The sequence below is a fragment of the Natator depressus genome, chromosome 26 (genome assembly GCF_965152275.1).
Source record: "Natator depressus isolate rNatDep1 chromosome 26, rNatDep2.hap1, whole genome shotgun sequence".
Taxonomy (NCBI): domain Eukaryota; kingdom Metazoa; phylum Chordata; order Testudines; family Cheloniidae; genus Natator; species Natator depressus.
This window is the reverse complement of record NC_134259.1, coordinates 13167522-13188349: the sequence shown is the minus strand read 5'-3', so window position 1 is coordinate 13188349 and position 20828 is coordinate 13167522. Positions and strand designations below refer to the sequence as shown.

Below are 20828 nucleotides of genomic sequence, written 5' to 3'. Positions count from 1 at the left end.
AGAGATATATTGGACTTGGAAAAGGTTCAGAAAAGGGCAACAAAAATGATTAGGGGTATGGAACAGCTGCCATATGAGAAGAGATTAATAAGACGGGGACTTTTCAGATTGGGAAAGAGACAACTAAGGGGGGATATGATAGAGGTCTATAAAATCATGACTGGTGTGGAGAAAGTAAATAAGGAAGTGTTATTTACTCCTTCTCATAACACAGGAACTAGGGGGTCACCAAATGAAATTAATAGGCAGCAGGTTTAAAACAAACAAAAGGAAGTATTTTTTCACACAACGCACAGTCAACCTGTGGAACTCCTTGCCAGAGGGTGTTGTGAAGGCCAAGACACTAACACGGTTCAAAAAAAGAACTAGATAAGTTTATGGCGGATAGGTCCATCAATGGCTATTAGCCAGGATGGGCAGGGATGGTGTCCCTAGCCTCTGTTTGCCAGAAGCTGGGAATGGGCGACAGGGGATGGATCACTTGAGCAGGGGGTTGGACTAGATGACCTCCTGAGGTCCCTTCCAACCCTGATATTCTATGATTCTATGATTTCCTGTTCTGTTCATTCCCTCTGGGGCACCTGACATTGGCCACTGTGGGCAGACAGGACACTGGGCTAGATGGAGCTTTGGTCTGACCCAGTAGGGCCGCTCTTATAGAGATTGGCCTCACCCCCACCGAGGGTCCTTTCAGGACAGACTTTTCTGGGCAGTGCAGGGAACTCATGCCTTGCTGCTGCCAGGGCTGCACCCGATAACAGGTGGACTTTGCTCTCCAGGGCTGTCAATACAGTAACTTTCACCGGCGTTAAAGTCGATCAGATGTAGTATTTCAGAGTGTCCCTAACTCAGCGTCAGCGTTCCCGGGCACTGATTTAAGGAGGCTCTGAAGTACTCGCTGATCGTCTCACGTGGATGAACACAGCCCCGGGAAGGGGCCAGCTCCCCAGCAGGTACACCCAACCATTGACTCTGCTGATTTACACCTCTGAGGATCTGGCCCCATGGACTCCAGTGGTGCTCCCATTTACACCATTTACTCCCATTTACACCAGCTAGACACAGAGGTGAAAGTAAGCCGGTATGATACGGCGTACCGATAAGAGCTGGTACACAGCCAACTGTACTGGCAGGGCCGCTGATGGGGGTGGCTAAAAGGGGCAGCTTCCCCGGGGTCCTGGCAATTTAAAAGGGCCCAGGGCTCCCAGCAGCAGCCAGAGCCCTGGGGTAGTGGTAGTGGCAGCCGGGAGCCCCAGGCCCTTTAAATCAGCGCTGGCCGGGCAGTGCTGAAGGGCTGGCTGGGGGAGTCTGGCCCTAGCCCCAGCCCTTCTTCCTAAGGCCCCACCCCTTCTGGTTGCTCAGGACCCCGGCCACCCTGTGTACCACTAAGTCCCTTAAGTTACTTTCACCCCGGGCTAGATACCATCTCTCCGTTTGCCTCTGACATAGGAAGGAAGAGTTTCATAGTTCTGGTAAGTTTTGAGATCTGTTTAAAAATAAAGACAGAGGAAATTGGCAAATTGCTCCACCCTGATAACTATGAGGTGAGAAGTAACTACACTACAGTTTCAGAGTAGCAGCCGTGTTAGTCTGTATTCGCAAAAAGAAAAGGAGTACTTGTGGCATCTTAGAGACTAACCAATTTATTTGAGCATAAGCTTTCGTGAGCTACAGCTCACTTCATCGAATGCATTCAGTGGAATTCTCTCCAGGCATGGTTCACATAAGCAGACAACGTAAAGAGGTCTCTGGGGACATAACTTCCCCCAGAAAGTCCTGGGGGTCTCCTATAGCTCTCCCACATTTCTACCTACCCTCATGTGATGGGGTGTCTGATAGATATGGCAACATCCTGCCAGATCCTTGGGAGACTTTACTGAATTAAATGTAAGTATCTTTGGGGGCCATTGTATTAAATTCAGGGTTTATGCATTATGGATCGGGATTGTATGTCGCCTCTCTGGGAGTGGGGGGAGGTGTGACAGAAGGGAGACCTGGGAGTTCAAAGGACTATATTGCAAATGTGCCAGACAAGAATGGACTTTTGGAACAATAAATGGGAAGCGGCTTTCCTGAGGAATACCTAGGGAGAGGTTAATGCACATTCCCCACCTTTGGTTACGCTCTTCCCTGAGGAGAGGATGAATGTCTGCTGATCACCTGTTGCCAGAGACTGGAGATCAAAGACCCGAGCTGTATAGAGAAGCGACTGATCTGCCCAGGAATCTGAGAGTTATGAACATGTAACCACGGGGAAAACCCAGTCGTGGGTTCTGAAAGGCTGATACCTACCAGAGCCTGAGGATGGAACTGGGGATTGACCTGAGCTGTCTAGCAGGCGTGTAGGTTCTTTGATTGTTTCAATGAGTTTTCTCTGTCATGCTTTTACCTTAAGAATAAAGGGGCTTGCTTAGAAAGAGCTGCTTGGAAACTTCTGACTGCTGGTAATTACGCTGTTCATAGCCTTCAGAGAGAAAGCAAAGTGCAGACACTGGCCTGTTCAGCCGGTCTGGCTTCCTGGGGATATCACACTGTAAGGCTGGGAACTGGGAAGCCGTAAAAAGCTCCGGGCAGGAGGGAGAGAGACATGGGTTGCCACCTAAGATGGGTGACTGCTGGGAGCCGGGAAGCTAGAATGGGTGGCCTTGGTGGACCATGGAGGTGGAATACAGGTGCAGTTTCCCTGAAACTGTGACGGACTGTACCAAATGTTTGCTGCCCCCTGCTCGAGGCCCTGCCTCCTTGGTGCAACCCTTCCTAAGAAGGTGTCCTGCTGGAAGGCAAGAGCAGCCAATTTGGACCTTCCGGAGGTTGCCTAGAGAAGCCTCCCATGATCAGCTGCTAGCAGGACCAGTGAGAGTTGGTCCTTCAGTGCCTAGAAGAGCCGGAAGCGGGTGGAAGCCAATCAAGGCTCAGCAGGCCAGATAAAAAGGGCTGGCTGTGTCTACTAGGGGCCAGTTCTGGGAGAAACCAAGACTAGGAAGGAAGGCACTCCTGCCCTAATGCAGGGAACCTGGCTGGCCAGGGCACTAATCTTGACAGTGTTTGCCTAGGATCTCTGCAAAGGAGTATTGCTTATATTACGCACTTTAGTGCCCGAGTGGCTATTTGAGTTCAGTGTTAATTTGTTTTTCTGTAGGTTGCCTGGCACAGTGGAGCCCTTGACCTGTCAGTCTAGTATCGGAGCACCTCATGGTCATTAAAGAATGTGCCCTCCAGGACAGCCTAGTGAGTGAGCACAGTTCTATCATCTCCACGTGACAGATGGGGAACCGAGACCCAGATAGGGTAAGTGACTGGCCCAAGGTCACATGGGGAGTCTGTGGCAGAGGTGGGAATTGAACGCAGGTCTGCTGAGTCCCAACAGAGCCCTTAGGGACTGAGCATGCCGGCTGCAGAGCTCTCCCAGCCTGTGTTGGCCAGGTGACACTAGTGAAAAACTACCGCAGTGTGCTTGGGGTTTCATTACTTTGGGCCAGTTTCCTCGCTGGTGTAAATGGGTGTCTTGTCAGCTGCACTCAGTAAAGCTCTGACAGTTTGCACCAACAGGCTATACGGCCCTTTATTCCCTTCTAATGGATTTGTTTCAATTGGGTGTCCAGTGGAGATTATTAGCAGGCATTATTGCATCATGTCATTGGAGATGCACTAAGGGTCCTGATTCTCCTCCAATGTACACTGGTGTAAATTGGGAGTCACTGCACTGAAGTTGGCGGTGATGTCCTGGTGGAAGTGATGCTTGAACCATGTGTGAGGTTTCAGATTGATATGACACTAAAGTGTGCCTTTCTGTGGCAAGGTGGGTTTATACAAATAGCCACATGAGGGTCCACACTCCGAGTCTCACTGGATCCTATATCAGGGTTGTTCACTTTGCAAGGAAAAAGGCATTTGTTCTCATTGCTTTTCCCGCAAGCTCTCCCTGGGAGCTGAAAGTCAAGCTGGGCTCTTTCTGTCCCACACATCATCATCAACAACAGAGGTTCTGCAGGCCAAATTACCTCCTTGCCTCCTGTGTGCAAACGTAGTCTCCCCCTTATGCCTCCAGTGACATCTGTGCTCATACTCTTAGCACTAAGTGGCTACACAGGTGTCACTGAAGGTGATGGGTTTGTACTGATCTGCTGAGGCTTTGAACTTGTGCACTTTAGTCTGGGACAGCTGCTTTTGTGCAGACAATGGAAGGTGGAAGTGCTAGGCTATGAAAGTAACAGCTGTGCATGGCACGCAGAAGTGGGATGCAGGGTGCATGGAATTTGCTCAGGATTTGGGTTCTCATTTTTCAGAGTGCCCCAGAAGGACCTGGTGGGCGCCACCTAAAGCAAAATTGAACCAAACTGCAGGCATGTAAAATTAAAAGGGCTGTAGAGGAATTTTTAAACAAAGGGCTGGGGGAAAGCCTACAGGTGCGGAGGAGCACATGGTTCGGATAGAGACATCCCTTTGGGGAGGATCTATTACCGGGGATTCTCTATATCCTCGTAAAGAGGAGAGGATAGACGTTGATAAAGTACAGCTAGGAACTGAAGAGAAACAGTCAAATGAAAAAGAGTCCCATTCAGTTACATCACATGAAGGCAGACAACTAAGTATTGACAAAATTTATAAGTGCTCGTATGCAAATGCTAGAAGTCTAAAATGCTTAGAATGGTGAACTCGAGTGTGTGGTATTAACTGAGGATATTGATATAAGAGGCATCACAGAAACTTGGTGAAAGATGATAATCAATGGGGCACGGTGAGATCAGGGGTCAAAATATATAGGAATGACAGAGTAAGTCGTGTTGGTGGGGGAGTGGCAATTACATGTAAAAGAAAGCATAGACTCACATATAGTAACAAATTTAAATGAATCAAACAGTACCATAGAATCTCTATGGATAGAAATTCCAAGCTTGAATAGTAAGAGTAGCAGTAGGAATATTCTACTGACCACGTGACCGGGATGGTGACAGTGACTGTGAAATGCTCAGGGAGCTTAGAGATGCTACAAAAACAAAACCCAGTGAAAATGGGGATTTCAGGTATCCCCTTATCGGCTGGGAACATGTGACCTCAGGATGGGATGCAGAGATAAAATTTCTAGACACCATAAATTTAATGACTGCTTCTTGGAGCAGCTAGTCCTGGTACCCACAAGGGGAGAGGCAATTCTTGATCTAGTCCTAAGTGGAGCACAGGTTCTGGTCCAAGAGGTGCATATAGCTGAACTGCTCAGTAATAATGACCAAAATGTAATTAAATTTAACATCCTTGTAGGGGAGAAAATACCAAGAAACCCATCACAGTAGTGTTTAACTTCAAAAAGGGGAATTACAGAAAAATGAGGACGCTAGTTAAATGGAAATTAAAAGGAACAGTCATAAGAGTGAAATGCCTTTAAGTTCATGGAAACTATTTAAAAACACCATGATAAAGGTGTGACGGGATCCCCGAGGTGCAGCCTTGGACTGGGGTACCGCCATGCCCCCTTCACTCTGCAGCCTGGGCTCTCTCACAATGCCTTGCTAGTGACAAGCAGCAAACCCCTCCAGGCCCTGTGATCACTCAGCACAACCGTATGTGGAGCCCCCCACCCAGCTAGAGTGCATGAATGCTCCCAGAGCCACTCATGAATTACACAGAGAAAGGCACCAGCCAAATCCCCCCCAGCTCCCAGCACCGTACCCTAAGAATATACTGTATTTCACTGCTCAAGACAAGCAGTGCACATTTATTAATTGGTTCACCACTTCATCAATGGAAAGCGGACGTAGACCAGTCTTTCAAACCTGAGCAGATTTACCAAACACTTCAGGCAAACTCACTGGTAATGATAGACAGTAAAGGAAGTTTATTGACTACAAAAGATAGATTTTAAGTGATTATAAGTGATAGCAAAAAGTCAGAGTTAGTTACCAAAAGAAAAGAAAATATAAGCATGCAGTCTAAACTCTCAACCCTTTTAGACTGGGAACATCTAGATTAAGCAGTTTTTCCTCACCCCACTGGATATTGCAGTTCATAGTACACAAGTTTCACACTTGAAACCTGGGCCAGTCCCCTCTGTTGGAGTCTTCAGTCTTCTCAGTGTCCTTGTTGCTTGCAGCGTAGGTTGGGGTAGGAGAAAGGCCAAGCATGAATCATAGAATCATAGAATATCAGGGTTGGAAGGGACCTCAGGAGGTCATCTAGTCCAACCCCCTGCTCAAAGCAGGACCAATCCCCAACTAAATCATCCCAGCCAGGGCTTTGTCAAGCCTGACCTTAAAAACCTCAAAGAAAGGAGATTCCACCACCTCCCTAGGTAACGCATTCCAGTGTTTCACCACCCTCCTAGTGAAAAAGTTTTTCCTAATATCCAACCTAAACCTCCCCCACTGCAACTTGAGACCATTACTCCTTGTTCTGTCATCTGCTACCACTGAGAACAGTCTAGAGCCATCCTCTTTGGAACCCCATTCAGGTAGTTGAAAGCAGCTATCAAATCCCCCCTCATTCGTCTCTTCTGCAGACTAAACAATCCCAGTTCCCTCAGCCTCTCCTCATAAGTCATGTGATCCAGTCCCCTAATCATTTTTGTTGCCCTCCGCTGGACTCTTTCCAATTTTTCCACATCCTTCTTGTAGTGTGGGGCCCAAAACTGGACACAGTACTCCAGATGAGGCCTCACCAATGTCGAGTAGAGGGGAACGATCACATCCCTCGATCTGCTGGCTATGCCCCTACATATACATCCCAAAATGCCATTGGCCTTCTTGGCAACAAGGGCATACAGTTGACTCATGGGGCCCCTGTGTTCTGTTTTATACCATTAGTCCCATGTGCTTGGAGAACACAAGTCCAGGCATGTCTGGTGGGTGTTGCTGAGTCACAAGGTGACGCAATACCCCAGTGTGTCTCCTGTGAATGAGTCATTGAATTGTAACTCCTCTGCTGGACAATGGCTGGCAATGTCTGTTCAGCACCCACCTGAGTGTTGTTTACCGCCCTTGTCATTGTCTCTGGAGAGCTAGTATCTGGGTACTTCCCAAATTTACAGCATGTTTTACTGACAACCATACAACACAATCTTATAACTTCATATGCACTAATGATATACATATTTGGATAGAACAGTGACTTTCACCAGATCATAACCTTTCCCCTGATACCTCACACAGCATGCTTGATATGCAAGATTACAATTATATGTAAATGAGGAATATGGGGGTTCCAGGGCGCTCCCCCAAGGTATAGAATGTCGCAAGAGGCTCAAACTCAGTGTAACCCTCAAATTAACAAAATAGTAAGAGGACCAAAAATATGCGATGGTGGGTGAAGAGCAGAGTAAACGAGGCTGTCTGTGGCAAAAAGGCATCCTTTAAACCGGGAAGTCCGTCCTACTGAGAAAAATAGAATGGAGCGTAAACTCTGGCAAGCCAAGTGCAGAAGTATAATTAGGCAAACAAACAAAAAAAAAGAATTTAAAGAGCAACTAGCAAACAACACACAAACTAACAGCAAATTTTTTGAAACACATCAAAAGCAGAAGCCTGCCAACCAATCAGTGGGGCCACTGGACGATCGAGGTGCGAAAGGAGCACTCAAGGAAGACAAGGCCATTGTGGAGAAGCTAAATGAATTCTTTGCATTGGTCTTTACTGCAGCGGATGTGGGGGAGATTCCCAAACCTGAGCCATTCTTGCTAGGTGAGAAATTTATGGAACTGTCTCAGATTGAGGTGTCAATAGAGGAGGTTTTGGAACAAACTGATCAATTAAACAGTAATAAGTCACCAGGACCAGAATCACGAAGAGTGCTGAAGGAACTCAGATATGAAATTGCAGAACTACTAACAGTGGTATGTAACCTATCACTTAAATCAGCCTCTGGACCAGATGACTGGAGGGTAGCTAATATAAAGCTTATTTTTTAAAAAGGCTCCAGAGGTGATTCTGACAATTACAGGCCTGACTTCAGTAGTGAGGTGACAAAGTTTGCAGATGATTCAAAACTACTCAAGACAGTCAAGTCCAAAACAGCCAGCGAAGAGTTACAAAGGGATCTCATGAAAGGGAGTGACTGGGCAACATAATGGCATATTAAATTCAGTGTTGATAAATGCAAAGTAACGCACCTTGGAAAACATAATCCCAACTATACCTATAAAATGGTGGGGTCTAAATTAGCTGTTACCACTCAAGAAAGAGATCTTGGAGTCACCGTGGATGGTTTTCTGAAAATATCCACTCAATGTGCAGCAGCAGTCAAAAAAGCGAACAGAATGTTAGGAACCATTAGGAAAAGAATACATAATAAGACAGAAAATATCATAATGCCACTATATAAATCTATGCTACGCCCACACCTTGAATACTGCATGCAGTTCTGGGAGATCCATCTCAAAAAAGATATATTCGAATTGGAAAAAGTACAGAGAAGGCAACAAAAATGATGAGGGATCTGGAACAGATTCCATACAAGAGGAGACGAAAAAGACTGGGACTGTTCACCTTAGAAAAGAGACAACTAAGGGGGGACATGAGAGAGGTCTATAAAATCATGCCTGGTGTGGACAAAGGGAAAAAGGAGGTGTGATTTACTCCTTCCCATAGCACAAGAACCAGGGGTCACACAATGAAATTAATGGGCAGCAGGTTTAAGACAAACAGACGGAAGTACTTCTTCACACAAGGCACAGTCAACCTGTGGAACTCATTGCCAGGGGATGTTGTGAAGGCCAAAAGTATAACTGGATTCAAAAAAGAATTAGATACATTCATGGAAGATAGGTCCACTGATGGCTATTAGCCAAGATTCACAGGGATGCAACCCCATGCCCTGGGTGTCCCTAAACCTTTGACTGCCAGAAGCTTGGTTTGGATGACAGGGGATGGATCACTCGATAATTGCCCTGTCCTGTTCATGCCCTCTGAAGCATCAGCAACTGTCGGAAGACAGGATATGGGGCTAGATGGACCATTGGGCTGACCCTGTATGGCCATTCTCTCTCTCTCAAATTAGATGCATTATTGGTCTAGAATATTGTTCTGTGTCCAATGACAGAACCGCTCCTCTGCAGCCCTGGATTCTGACATTGCACTCAGGGTGGGCATAGGAAGGTCTGGAGGCTTTTCAAATGATATGTCCAAGCCATACTCCAAAGTTGGTTTATTTTCCTTTCCAAGCCCCGTTTGGGGCCATAGCAGCAGCTCGAGGCAGTCGAAGTCTCCCCCTCCCACTGGCTTTTCTCTAACATAGATTGTTTTGTCACTGTCTGTTACTATTAATACGCTGAACCTCAGTTGCTCCTAGCTCCAGGAAATCGGAAACGGGGATGCTTGTCAGGGGAGCGGTGTGGAGGAGGAGTTTGCCAGTCAGATGAGTGCAGAATAAACATGTTTGTTTATTTTCCTTTGTACTCCCATCATCTGTGATTGGGCTCATTTGATCCCCTAATTAAAAAAAAAAAGGAATAGGTTGACATTTCCATTCTGGGCTCAGCAGATGCTGCCCTCTGGTTCCCTCTGTAGGGGGTGTTCTCCTGGCACGTGCAGGGTCTGTCTCACTGAGGACTGGGGGATTGTAGAGGCCGTAGGTCAGGTTCGTCCCACTGACGTCAGCTTGATGCCCAACAGCTGCGCTTCTCTGGGACGGTGCAGATCCCAAAGCTCAGGAGCAAGCATGTGAGAACTGGGGGCAAAGCACCTGTGTGGAGAGGATCCGGCTACGGAACAAGCTTCTGGAAAGGATCAGGCCAACCCAGAGTCTGAGTGTCTTTAGGAGATTCTGCAAACCTTTCCCCTTTGAAAGAGCCTTTCTGCTGTAGGAATGACAGTCACAGCATGGACCCCTCCCCCCTTTCTGCCCTTAAGCTCCAACACTGACCCCCCCACTCTCCACCCCAAACCCTCACATTGATCCACCTTCTACCAGATATGCCCCAATAATGACCCAGCTTCTGCCACCAAACCCTAACACTGACTCCCTTTCTGCCCTAACCCCAACACTGATGCCCCTTTTCTCCATAAACCTTAGCACTAACCCCACTTCTGCTGCTAAACCCCAACCGACCAAAAATAAGAGACAAAATTAATAAAATCTAAACCAAATTACAAATCAAACCCCCAAGCCCTCCTCCAATCAAAATTTTGACCTTGAAAGGAAGAAGTGGCAAAGATGGTAATACAACACCCTGATAGCTAGTTTGAAGCGTATGTATGGGGATGAATGGATAGATAGGTGTGTGTGAGGAGCTGGAGGTGAATGTCCAGATAGATAGATGGGTGCATAAGGGGATGGATGGATGGACAGGTAGATAGAAAGGTGTGTAAGGGCATGGATGGATCTATGGGTATGTAGGTGGATGGATGGATAGATAGGTAGATGGATGGATAGATGGGTGTGTACGGGGATGGATGGATAGATAGAAAGCTAGAAAGGTGTGGGGGGCATGGATGGATAGATAGATGGGTGTGTAGGGGCATGGATGGATGGATAGATTAGCTAGATGGGTGTGTAGGGGGATGGATGGATTGATAGGTAGATGGGTTTGTAGGGGATGGATTGATGGATAAATGGGTGTGTAGGTGGATGGATGCTTAGATAGATGAGTGTGTAGGGGGCTGAATGGATAGATGGATGGGTGTGTAGGGAATGGATGAATCATACAATATAGAATATCAGGGTTGGAAGGGACCTCAGGAGGTCATCTGGTCCAACCCCCTGCTCAAAGCAGGACCGATCCCCAATTAAATCATCCCAGCCAGGGCTTTGTCAAGCCTGACCTTAAAAACCTCAAAAGAAGGAGATTCCACCACCTCCCTAGGTAACGCATTCCAGTGTTTCACCACCCTCCTAGTGAAAAAGTTTTTCCTAATATCCAACCTAAACCTCCCCCACTGCAACTTGAGACCATTACTCCTTGTTCTGTCATCTGCTGCCACTGAGAACAGTCTAGAGCCATCCTCTTTGGAACCCCCTTTCAGGTAGTTGAAAGCAGCTATCAAATCCCCCCTCATTCTTCTCTTCTGTAGACTAAACATCCCCAGTTCCCTCAGCCTCTCCTCATAACTCATGTGTTCCAGTCCCCTAATCATTTTTGTCGCCCTCCGCTGGACTCTTTCCAATTTTTCCACATCCTTCTTGTAGTGTGGGGCCCAAAACTGGACAGTACTCCAGATGAGGCCTCACTAGTGTCGAATAGAGGGGAACGATCACATCCCTCGATCTGCTGGCTATGCCCCTACTTATACATCCCAAAATGCCATTGGCCTTCTTGGCAACAAGGGCACACTGCTGACTCATATCCAGCTTCTCGTCCACTGTAACCCCTAGGTCCTTTTCTGCAGAACTGCTGCCGAGCCATTCGGTCCCCAGTCTGTAGCGGTGCATTGGATTCTTCCGTCCTAAGTGCAGGACTCTGCACTTGTCCTTGTTGAACCTCATCAGATTTCTTTTGGCCCAGTCCTCCAATTTGTCTAGGTCCCTCTGTATCCTATCCCTACCCTCCAGCGTATCTACCTCTCCTCCCAGTTTAGTGTCATCTGCAAACTTGCTGAAGGTGCAATCCACACCATCCTCCAGATCATTTATGAAGATATTGAACAAAACCGGCCCCAGCACCGACCCTTGGGGCACTACACTTGATACCGGCTGCCAACTAGACATGGAGCCATTGATCACTACCTGTTGAGCCTGACAATCTAGCCAACTTTCTATCCACCTTATAGTCCATTCATCCAGCCCATACTTCTTTAACTTGCTGACAAGAATACTGTGGGAGACAGTGTCAAAAGCTTTGCTAAAGTCAAGGAACAACACATCCACTGCTTTCCCTTCATCCACAGAACCAGTTATCTCGTCATAGAAGGCAATTAGATTAGTCAGGCATGACTTGCCCTTGGTGAATCCATGCTGACTGTTCCTGATCACTTTCCTCTCGTCTAAGTGCTTCAGAATTGATTCCTTGAGGACCTGCTCCATGATTTTTCCAGGGACTGAGGTGAGGCTGACTGGCCTGTAGTTCCCAGGATCCTCCTTCTTCCCTTTTTTAAAGATGGGCACTACATTAGCCTTTTTCCAGTCGTCTGGGACTTCCCCCGATCGCCATGAGTTTTCAAAGATAATGGCCAATGGCTCTGCAATCAAATCCGCCAACTCCTTTAGCACTCTCGGATGCAGCGCATCCGGCCCCATGGACTTGTGCACGTCCAGCTTTTCTAAATAATCCCGAACCACTTCTTTCTCCACAGAGGGCTGGTCTCCTCCTCCCCATGCTGTGCTGCCCAGTGCAGTAGTCTGGGAGCTGACCTTGTTCGTGAAGACAGAGGCAAAAAAAGCATTGAGTACATTAGCTTTTTCCACATCCTCTGTCACTAGGTTGCCTCCCTCATTCAGTAATGGGCCCACACTATCCTTGACTTTCTTCTTGTTGCTAACATACCTGAAGAAACCCTTCTTGTTACTCTTAACATCTCTTGCTAGCTGCAACTCCAGGTGTGATTTGGCCTTCCTGATTTCACTCCTGCATGCCCGAGCAATATTTTTATACTCATCCCTGGTCATTTGTCCAACCTTCCACTTCTTGTAAGCTTCTTTTTTGTGTTTAAGATCAGCAAGAATTTCACTGTTAAGCCAAGCTGGTCGCCTGCCATATTTACTATTCTTTCTACACATCGGGATGGTTTGTCCCTGTAACCTCAATAAGGATTCTTTAAAATACAGCCAGCTCTCCAGGACTCCTTTCCCCCTCATGTTATTCTCCCAGGGGATCTTGCCCATCAGTTCCCTGAGGGAGTCAAAGTCTGCTTTTCTGAAGTCCAGGGTCCGTATTCTGCTGCTTTCCTTTCTTCCTTGTGTCAGGATCCTGAACTTGACCATCTCATGGTCACTGCCTCCCAGGTTCCCATCCACTTTTGCTTCCCCTACTAATTCTTCCCGGTTTGTGACCAGCCGGTCAAGAAGAGCTCTGCCCCTAGTTGGTTCCTCCATCACTTGCACCAGGAAATTGTCCCCTACATTTTCCAAAAACTTGGAATTGATTGATTGGAATTGGGGAGGGAATTGATTGGATTAGGTAGATGGGTTTGTAGGGGATGGAGGGATAGTTGGATGGGTGTGTAGAGGGATGGATGGATAGACGGATGGGTGTGTAGAGGGATGGATAGTTGGATGGGTGTGTAGCTGGATGGATGGATAGACTGATGGGTACGTAGGTGATGGATGGATGGATGGATAGATGGATGGGTGTGTAGAGGTTGGATGGATGGATAGATGTATCGGTACGTAGGGGGATGGATGGATGGGTGTGTAGGAGATAGATGGATTAGATAGATGGGTGTATAGGGGATGGATGGATGGATAGACGGATGGGTGTGTGGGGGATGGATGGATAGATAGATTACATCAATGAAGGAATTAATTTGGCCCCATTGTGAAAGCCCAGCTCTGAACACCTCTAGGCATTGTGGGCACTTGGAGCTGAGCATTGTGGCCCATCCCTAGTGACTTTGACTCAGGAGTCATCAGGGCAGCTGGCATTGGGATGGATGCAAGTCCAAGAGGCAGCCTCAGCATTCAATCAGGAGCCAGTGTCACCAGGGGAGCCAGTATGAGAGAGGGCAGACGGCAGCAGGGTCAGCTGGGAGTGCAGAACTGAGGTCAGATTCACTTATAGTCAACTGCACAGCAGGGGGATCAGTTTTTACCACGCAGCTGGGACTGGACCTGCCTTTGGTTCGGCAGCGAGCGCTGGAATGGATCCGGCTCAGAGACCTGGGGCTGGATTCTCTGCCATCTCGCTCCCCGTGGCATCCTTTCAACCTGTGCGAAGTGGGTTCCCAAGGCGGCCAGCTCAGCAGGAGAGTGCTTTGCATCTGCGTGGCACAGGCGTGAAGGGCCACACGGCGGCAGAGAATCAGGAGTCAGTCAATCGATGTCGCACGGCTGGCACTGAAATCGGTTGGAGCTGGAGAACTGGCCTTGGGATCAGTTTGCATAGCACAGCAGAGGACTGGACATGACTTCCTGGGTCACTGAGTCCAATCCTCTGCTACTGTAGGCAACCCTGGTTGGATCAGCCAGCTGGGAAAGGGAATTTGCCTCCCTGTGGGTGTGTGTAAACATTATTCTCTCTATTTATTACGCCTGGAGCACGAAACTATCTTTGCAGCATGAAATGTGTTGGAACCTCACTTCTGACGGGAGCCTCTGGAGTAAGCCAGCCGGGAAATCGCTGACAACCTTTTTGGGGGTCTGAAAAGGCCCACTCGTCGAAAGCGAACCTGTTCGTGGGGAAGGGTCGGTTTCAACAAATTTCCCGTTTCACTTTTTTGGGGGAGCGGGGGGGAGGACAGGACGGGACAGGGAGGATGCTTTGAAATTGGCCTTTTGACATTTTTAAAACGAAAATAGTTCCGTTTCTCAGTTCGAATGGAGATTTTGTTTAGAAATGTAAGTTCATTTAAGGCAAAACGGGTTTCCCCAAAAAGGTTGAATGAAACATTCTGAGTGACCCAATCTACAATTCTTTTTTATTTTCCATTTGCAATTTGTTTTTTTTGGAGATTTTGACTTTTGGCCCCAATTTTGGATGGGAAAAATTTTCAAAATCTCGAAAACGCTCATGGTATGGGAAGACCAATTCTTGCCCAGCTCTGCCTCTGGGCGCTATTGGGATAACTGTAATGATCAGGGCTGTGACTGGGATCAGAAAGCTGGGCCCAAGGGCAATCCAGGTCTCTCTTCCACCCTCCTCCCCTTTCTCCGCCTGTCATCCTTTTACAGCCTCTCTGTTTACTGGGAAATGCTCCAAGTATCCCAGCTCAGGAAATCATCTCTCTGGTGGGTCACATGGTCACTGAACTTTTTGCATCCTCTCTCCTCCATCCCTGTCTCCCTATCACTTGGCCCTTTCTAGAGCCAGGGCCCAGCTTGGGAGTTTGCAGCTGGGGAGTTCACAGCTCCAGATCTGGTGTCCTGCTGCTGCTCCACCTCCCGGGACCCGTCTGTGCTCAGCTGCTCCTAAGCACGTGTGTGTTTGGAGAGGGCAGAGTTCTGATCTCCTTCAGCTTGGAAGCCCATTGAGTCCTGCCTGCACTATATCTTCCTTGCTGGGACACTGCTCCGGCCGGGGTTACTGCATCCGTGGGAGAGGGCATGTGAAAGGAGACAGTGATGCGACTCACGACACAGATATTTAGTAACAGGCCTCTCCTCCTGTGCTCTCCGCCAAGCTGCCACAGAGTTTCAATTCCCTAGTGTGTCCGCAAACTGCACTGTGCTCTCTGCCTCTCTATCTCTCCTCACCCTGTTTATCTCTGTATCTTATCTTTTGTCTTTCTTTAGCTCTCGCTGACTGGTGCTAACACTCTCTCAGGAGTGACCCGAGCAGGGCTTTTTGGGTTGTTCCAGATGTGGGCCATGGGGGGAGCGGGAGGAGAAATTGACAGTGGAGTCTGGTATCTTTGATGCAGTCTGATGTGTTTCTGTGAACTCAGGAGGAACTAAACAGGAAACAACTAAAGAACCAGAAACTCTTTCAGCCAGCTCCCCCGAAACGCTCTCTCTAGGCCTGGTCTACGCTGAAAAATTAGCTTGACCTAGCTACATCACTTGGGCTGTGAAAAATCTCACACCCTGCGCAATGTCATTAGGTCGATTCCGGGTGTCGATCTGGCTGGGACGACAGAAGAATTCTTCTGTCAATCTAGCTACCAGCTCTCGGAGGGGTGGAGTCACTGCCAGGACAGAAAAACCCCTTCTGCCCGTGCAATGGTGCCACAGTGACGCAGCTACAGTGCAGGAGGTGTGTCGCTGTCGTATAGACATGACTTTTTCCAGGCTTGTATTCCCAGTTGCTTGTTCCGGCTGTGTGTGTGTCTCTCTCTCTCTCTGTTTTGCTTCTCCACCTCCATCAGACCCCTTCCCAAAATTCTGCATGGGGCCAGTTGCGGATTACCACATGGGCCAACCCAGGGGTCCCAGCCAATTTGGGGCCGTTGGAAAAATCTCCTCCCGCTCTTACTCCCCACCGCAGCCCTGGGGCAGAGCTTCTCTGGTCTCAGTGCCATAGCAGGGAGTGAGGGGGGGCGGAAAGAAGTGAGCGAGGGTTGCAGTTGGGAGGAATGGGGCAGAGCCACAGGTCTGGCGCCGGGGCCTGCTCCCTTGCTCCAGCCCAGGGCCCCAGGAAACCTTGACCAGCCTCTGCATGGGGCTCGCGTTCCCCTTTTGTCTTAGATGGGGCTGCTTAGCTGTCTCAGACAGACACCTTAAATGAAGGGTGGAAGTCACACAAAAGTTTAAAGGAGATCTAATCCAGCTCCCAGCAACATCTGTTTCAGGCCGTGTCTATATGACAGAGGCTGAGCCTACACCAGCAGAGCCTCCTGTGGTAGTTGTACCAATCCCGTATCGCCCACCCCAAATGTTCAAAAACCAGGAGTCAGGCGCACCAAAAATCATGAGATTGACTTTAAGATCAGGAACGTATGTCAGAATAATAGATTTTTATTTGCCTTCTCCTTTTTTGAGCCGCGGGGGTCACATGTTGAAGCTTTCTCCACAGCCACATGGGCCAGAAACGTACTTTTTTGTTAAAAACGAAGGCTGAAAGCATCCCATATCCACTTGGCTCCAGGAGCTGGGGCTTTAAGGGAAACAATCGTTATCAGGAGACTTATGACAAAGCCATGAGAGTTGGCAACACTGCCAACATAACTTTTAAGGGCCGACCACGCCTTAGGGTTTTATCCTGCCGCCATCCCCGGAGTATCTGGGCGCCCTTCTGACATGAAATCGATGGCAAGAGCAAAGTCCCCAAGGCCCTTAATGGGATCTCTAGCCATAGTTGACGGATCTTTGACCAGTGTGCGGTCAGGGGCACTGCCGCTGTTCCCGCTGCTGGCTGAAGAACCGTTGCACACGTGTATTTCGCGAGATGTCCTGTCGAGGGAGAACAGGGCCCTGTGTGTGAAGATGGGGGTCACCAGAAAGCCAAGATCTCCCCGGATTCTCACTGTAGCTGCTGAATCAATCCGTAGCTTGCAAAATGCCAAGTTGTCACCCTGTAAAAATGGCCGGGTGGGGCTCCGTGCTGATCACCTGTCCGCGGAATACCCTAGCTCAGGTTTGCTCGGTTTACAAATAAAGCCATGCTTTTTCTCCCCGCCGCCTCGGCTGTGAGTTAAGCCATCTTACCGGCTCTCCCACAGCCAGGGCCGGCTCCAGGCCCCAGCAAAGGAAGCAGCTGCCTGGGGCGGCCAATAGAAAGGGGCGGAACTCTCTGCGTTATTGGGGTGGCACGTCTGGGTCTTTGGCGGCAATTTGGCGGCGAGTCCTTCGTTCCCTCTCTTCCTCTTCGGTAGCAATTTGGCGGCATCTCAATCGGGTTTTTCTTTCTTCTTTTTTTTTCCTTCGCCGCTTGGGGTGGCAAAAAAGGTGGAGCCGGCCCTGCCCACAGCTAGCAACAAGGGCTCTGCTGTCAGAATGAGCCACAGCCCATGAAAGGCGATGGAAAGACTCCTGCTGCCTTCGGTGGCTTTTGGATCAGGCCTTTAGGGGATGATTCTGTCGCGATGCACGAGCTGGAATAAGGCATCCGGCTCTGTGTTGGCTCTGCAGGGCTAACAGGAGTAAAACCTCGTTAGACTGTCTTGAAAGTCGGCAATCCGGCTCTGATACACCCCGTGGGGACTGGTTTCACACAGGCGCATCTCAGCGCGCCTGACACACAGCACGTGCGGTTGCATTTCAATTGTTGCATTCGCTCCCTGCTTCTCCTAAAGCAGCCAGAGAGTGTTTTAGTGGTGAGCAACAACAAACCAGTCTTGTTGGCCTTGTGTCTCTCATTGTTATTCGGTTATTCTCTAATAATTACTCTAAAAGATACATCTGTTGTCATGACAACCTATTAATCTGTTGGTAAAAGCCCCCCTGTTTGCATTGGAAGCGTCCTCTCTTTCTCTCCCCCCATCCCCACCTATTGCTCATCCATTCTCTCTCGCACGCTCACTCTCCCTTTTCATTAGATTATATCCTGCAATTGATCCAGGCATGGAGTTCCCATTGAAGTCAATGAGAACTCTCTGCGCAAATGGACAGGACCAAAAGCCCCACTGTGTCTGTTTCATCTTGCTTCTTGCCCCTTGTTTCTGCCCCCTAGTCCTGTGCAGACCGGGGACTCTGATTGGAGAGCCTGGTTGGTTTTCGTACACTCCTGGGTTCCCAAGGAGGGATAAGAGGGGAGAGAGAGCAGCACCAGGGACACGTATTTATCTTGTGCAGAAACATAAGACAGATGCAATTTCTTCCATCAGAAGCAGCAATTTTTGTTACTGACAATCACCATGCAAGTGAGACACCAGCCTCAAATTTACCCTGGAGACTGCTACCTTGTGCGCCAGAATTTGAGCTTTTAATTAAAACAATACGACTCTAGCAATTCTGATCACAAAGAAAACCCCTCGAATGTGCAGTGGCACCAGCCTGAGCTTGCAGACAGCATGAGAGAATGGTTCTGAGAGATGTGGCTTGCTCCCATTCAAGTCAACATGATGTTGACTCTGGAACCTAATGACACCCATGTACGCTTTTGATGACAGTCCACAAGAAACAGGAAAGAATCATTCTGTGCAGATCTGCAGACTCTACTGTGAGTGCTGTCTCATTTTGGGACTCAAAGGGGGAGGAGCTTGGATTGTGGGCGGAGCTCAGGGAACGTATACCCCTTACTGTTTTTCCAAACCTACTGCAGCATTGGCCCGGAAGCATTCGCTCTGATTCCTAATCTACATCCGATTTTGGTGAATCCCTTTGTGAGAAAGGGCCAGCAATGTATCCCATAGTGGGGGGCAAAATCCCAAATGGAAGTGGCTCCGCTCCAGAGCTACTGACCTCTGTGCTGGGTATCCCTTTGTGATTGTGTATTAAGCCTAAATTAGTGGCCCCTTCATTTCCTTGCTCTCCCTCATTGATCTGGCTGTATCCATCTGTTGTCTCTTGTCTGAGACTGAAAGCATTTGGGGGCAGGGACTATTTTTTGTTCTGTGTTTCCACGGCACAGTGGGGTCCCAGGCCATGACAGGGGCTCCAAAGCACTATGGAAATAATAATTAATTATTAGTAGCGGTATTAAAATGCTGGCATAAGCTGTTTGGTGATCTTGGATTTATTGCCCTAGCTTTTTCATTGGGCTGTGAGGTAGAAAAAAGATGGGAGAAAAGGGTATTGGATGCTTTTCTGAGGTGACAGAGAAGCTCTGATTCCTCTTGGCCCCCTTCTGAGCTACTTTGTTCGTTGTACCTTTGATCAGTTCCTCTATCTCTCCTTCTGAGCGTCTCTCTTTCTCTGTAGTTTGCAGGTGGCCAGATTCTGATCTCACACTGGTGTAAATCAGGTGTGACTCCACCTGAAGCTCCCAGGCCTGATTCTCATCTGACTCAGACTGGTGTAAATCCCAGTGAAGTCAATGCAGTTGCTGGTGTAAAGCTACTGTGAGCGAGATCAGAACGAGCCCAGCCCTAGCAGGATCCTGGCGCATGGCTTGCATTTTGCTCTCTCGCGTACAATCAAATTCACAGAGTGATAGGAAAATGTCAGACATAATTAGGGGAAATTAACCAGGGAGCCTTCTCTGGAGGATCATCAGCTTTCATCTCTCCCGGCTGGCTCATCACAGTCTACAGCCTCCAACACGGTTTCCCATGCACGCCCAGCTTATGGTGGCAGCAGGGCAGGGTCCATGGTCTATCCAGCCCTCCCCAGGGTCTGGGGTCCCATCACCCCACAGCAGTCAGTGCAGGAGGAAGATGGCTCTATAGAGGTTATTATGCTGTCAGCCAAGTGCAGTGATCTCTGTACACAAGCCGAGGTGGCTGCCGGGGCCCAGGACAAGCTGGGAGATAAAAAATGAGACAAGACAATCCTCGTCACACTCTGTCTGCCTCCTTCAGGACACGTGTCTCTCCGTCCCCTCCCCAGCCCCGGCCTCTCTTCTCTTTTGCTGGGCAATCGTTTTCTTCCAGCGGGCAACTTGTGCAGACACCAGGAGTTAAAGACCAGGGGTCTCTGTCCCTCACATTTCACGGGAGATGTGCCTGTCTAAATCACTAGGTCTTGAGCGACTTCATTTTGGTCTGATGGGTAGAGCAGGACTCCTGGGTTCTATTCCTGGCTCTTGGAGGGACTAAGAGACTGGAAGTCAGGGCTTCTTCTTGTGTTTCTAAGGCTGGCTCTGGGAAGGAGTGTGGTCTAGTGGTTAAAGCAAAGGACTGGGAGTCAGGACTCCGAGGTTCCCGTCTCATCATTGGGGAGGGGTATGTTCTAATGGTCAGGCTGGGGACAGGATTCCCCGGCTATATTACTTGTTCTGCTCGTGCTGTGATCCAAGTCATGTCCTTTGACCTCTCCCGTTTTTCTAGACAGGCAAAGCGAGGCACCCAGGGTCACGCAGCAAGTCAGAAGCAGAGCCAGGAGACACATGACCCCCAGTTGCCTACTTTAACCATTGCACCACACTGGGCTATGGGGCAGCAGCCCCTGCCTGGCAATGCTAAGGGGGCCTGACCCAATGTCCACTGAAGTGAAGTAGGGTCCTTCTGTTGCTACTAGATCCGGATGGAGGTGAGTTTCTTTGCAGCAGACCTCCTGTGTGTTGTGGGAGGACAGGAAGTTGGGGCATACATTGGGGTGGGGGTCCTAACCCTTTTTGGGAGGTGATAGAACAGGAAAGATACATGGAAAGCGTCTGGTACTGGTGAACCTAGAACATTCATTATCCCCCTGGCCAAGCAGTCTCTATAAGACAATAGTGACTGAGCCCTGGGCATGACTTATGGCCTCTCTCTAAACAATCCACTTATTTCTGG

General features: G+C 48.7%; 1 protein-coding gene across 1 annotated transcript in view; it reads left to right on the top strand.

Moving 5' to 3' along the window:
- ADRA2B (adrenoceptor alpha 2B) overlaps window positions 1-20426 on the top strand; it is a 31257-nt gene extending 10831 nt beyond the window's left edge. The window contains exons 2-3 of the mRNA XM_074940179.1: window positions 3140-3288; window positions 20382-20426. Coding sequence (XP_074796280.1) covers window positions 3140-3203 — 64 coding nt within the window. The 3' untranslated portion in view covers window positions 3204-3288; window positions 20382-20426. The remainder of the gene's footprint in view (window positions 1-3139; window positions 3289-20381) is intronic.
- Window positions 20427-20828: the final 402 nt, after the last annotated feature.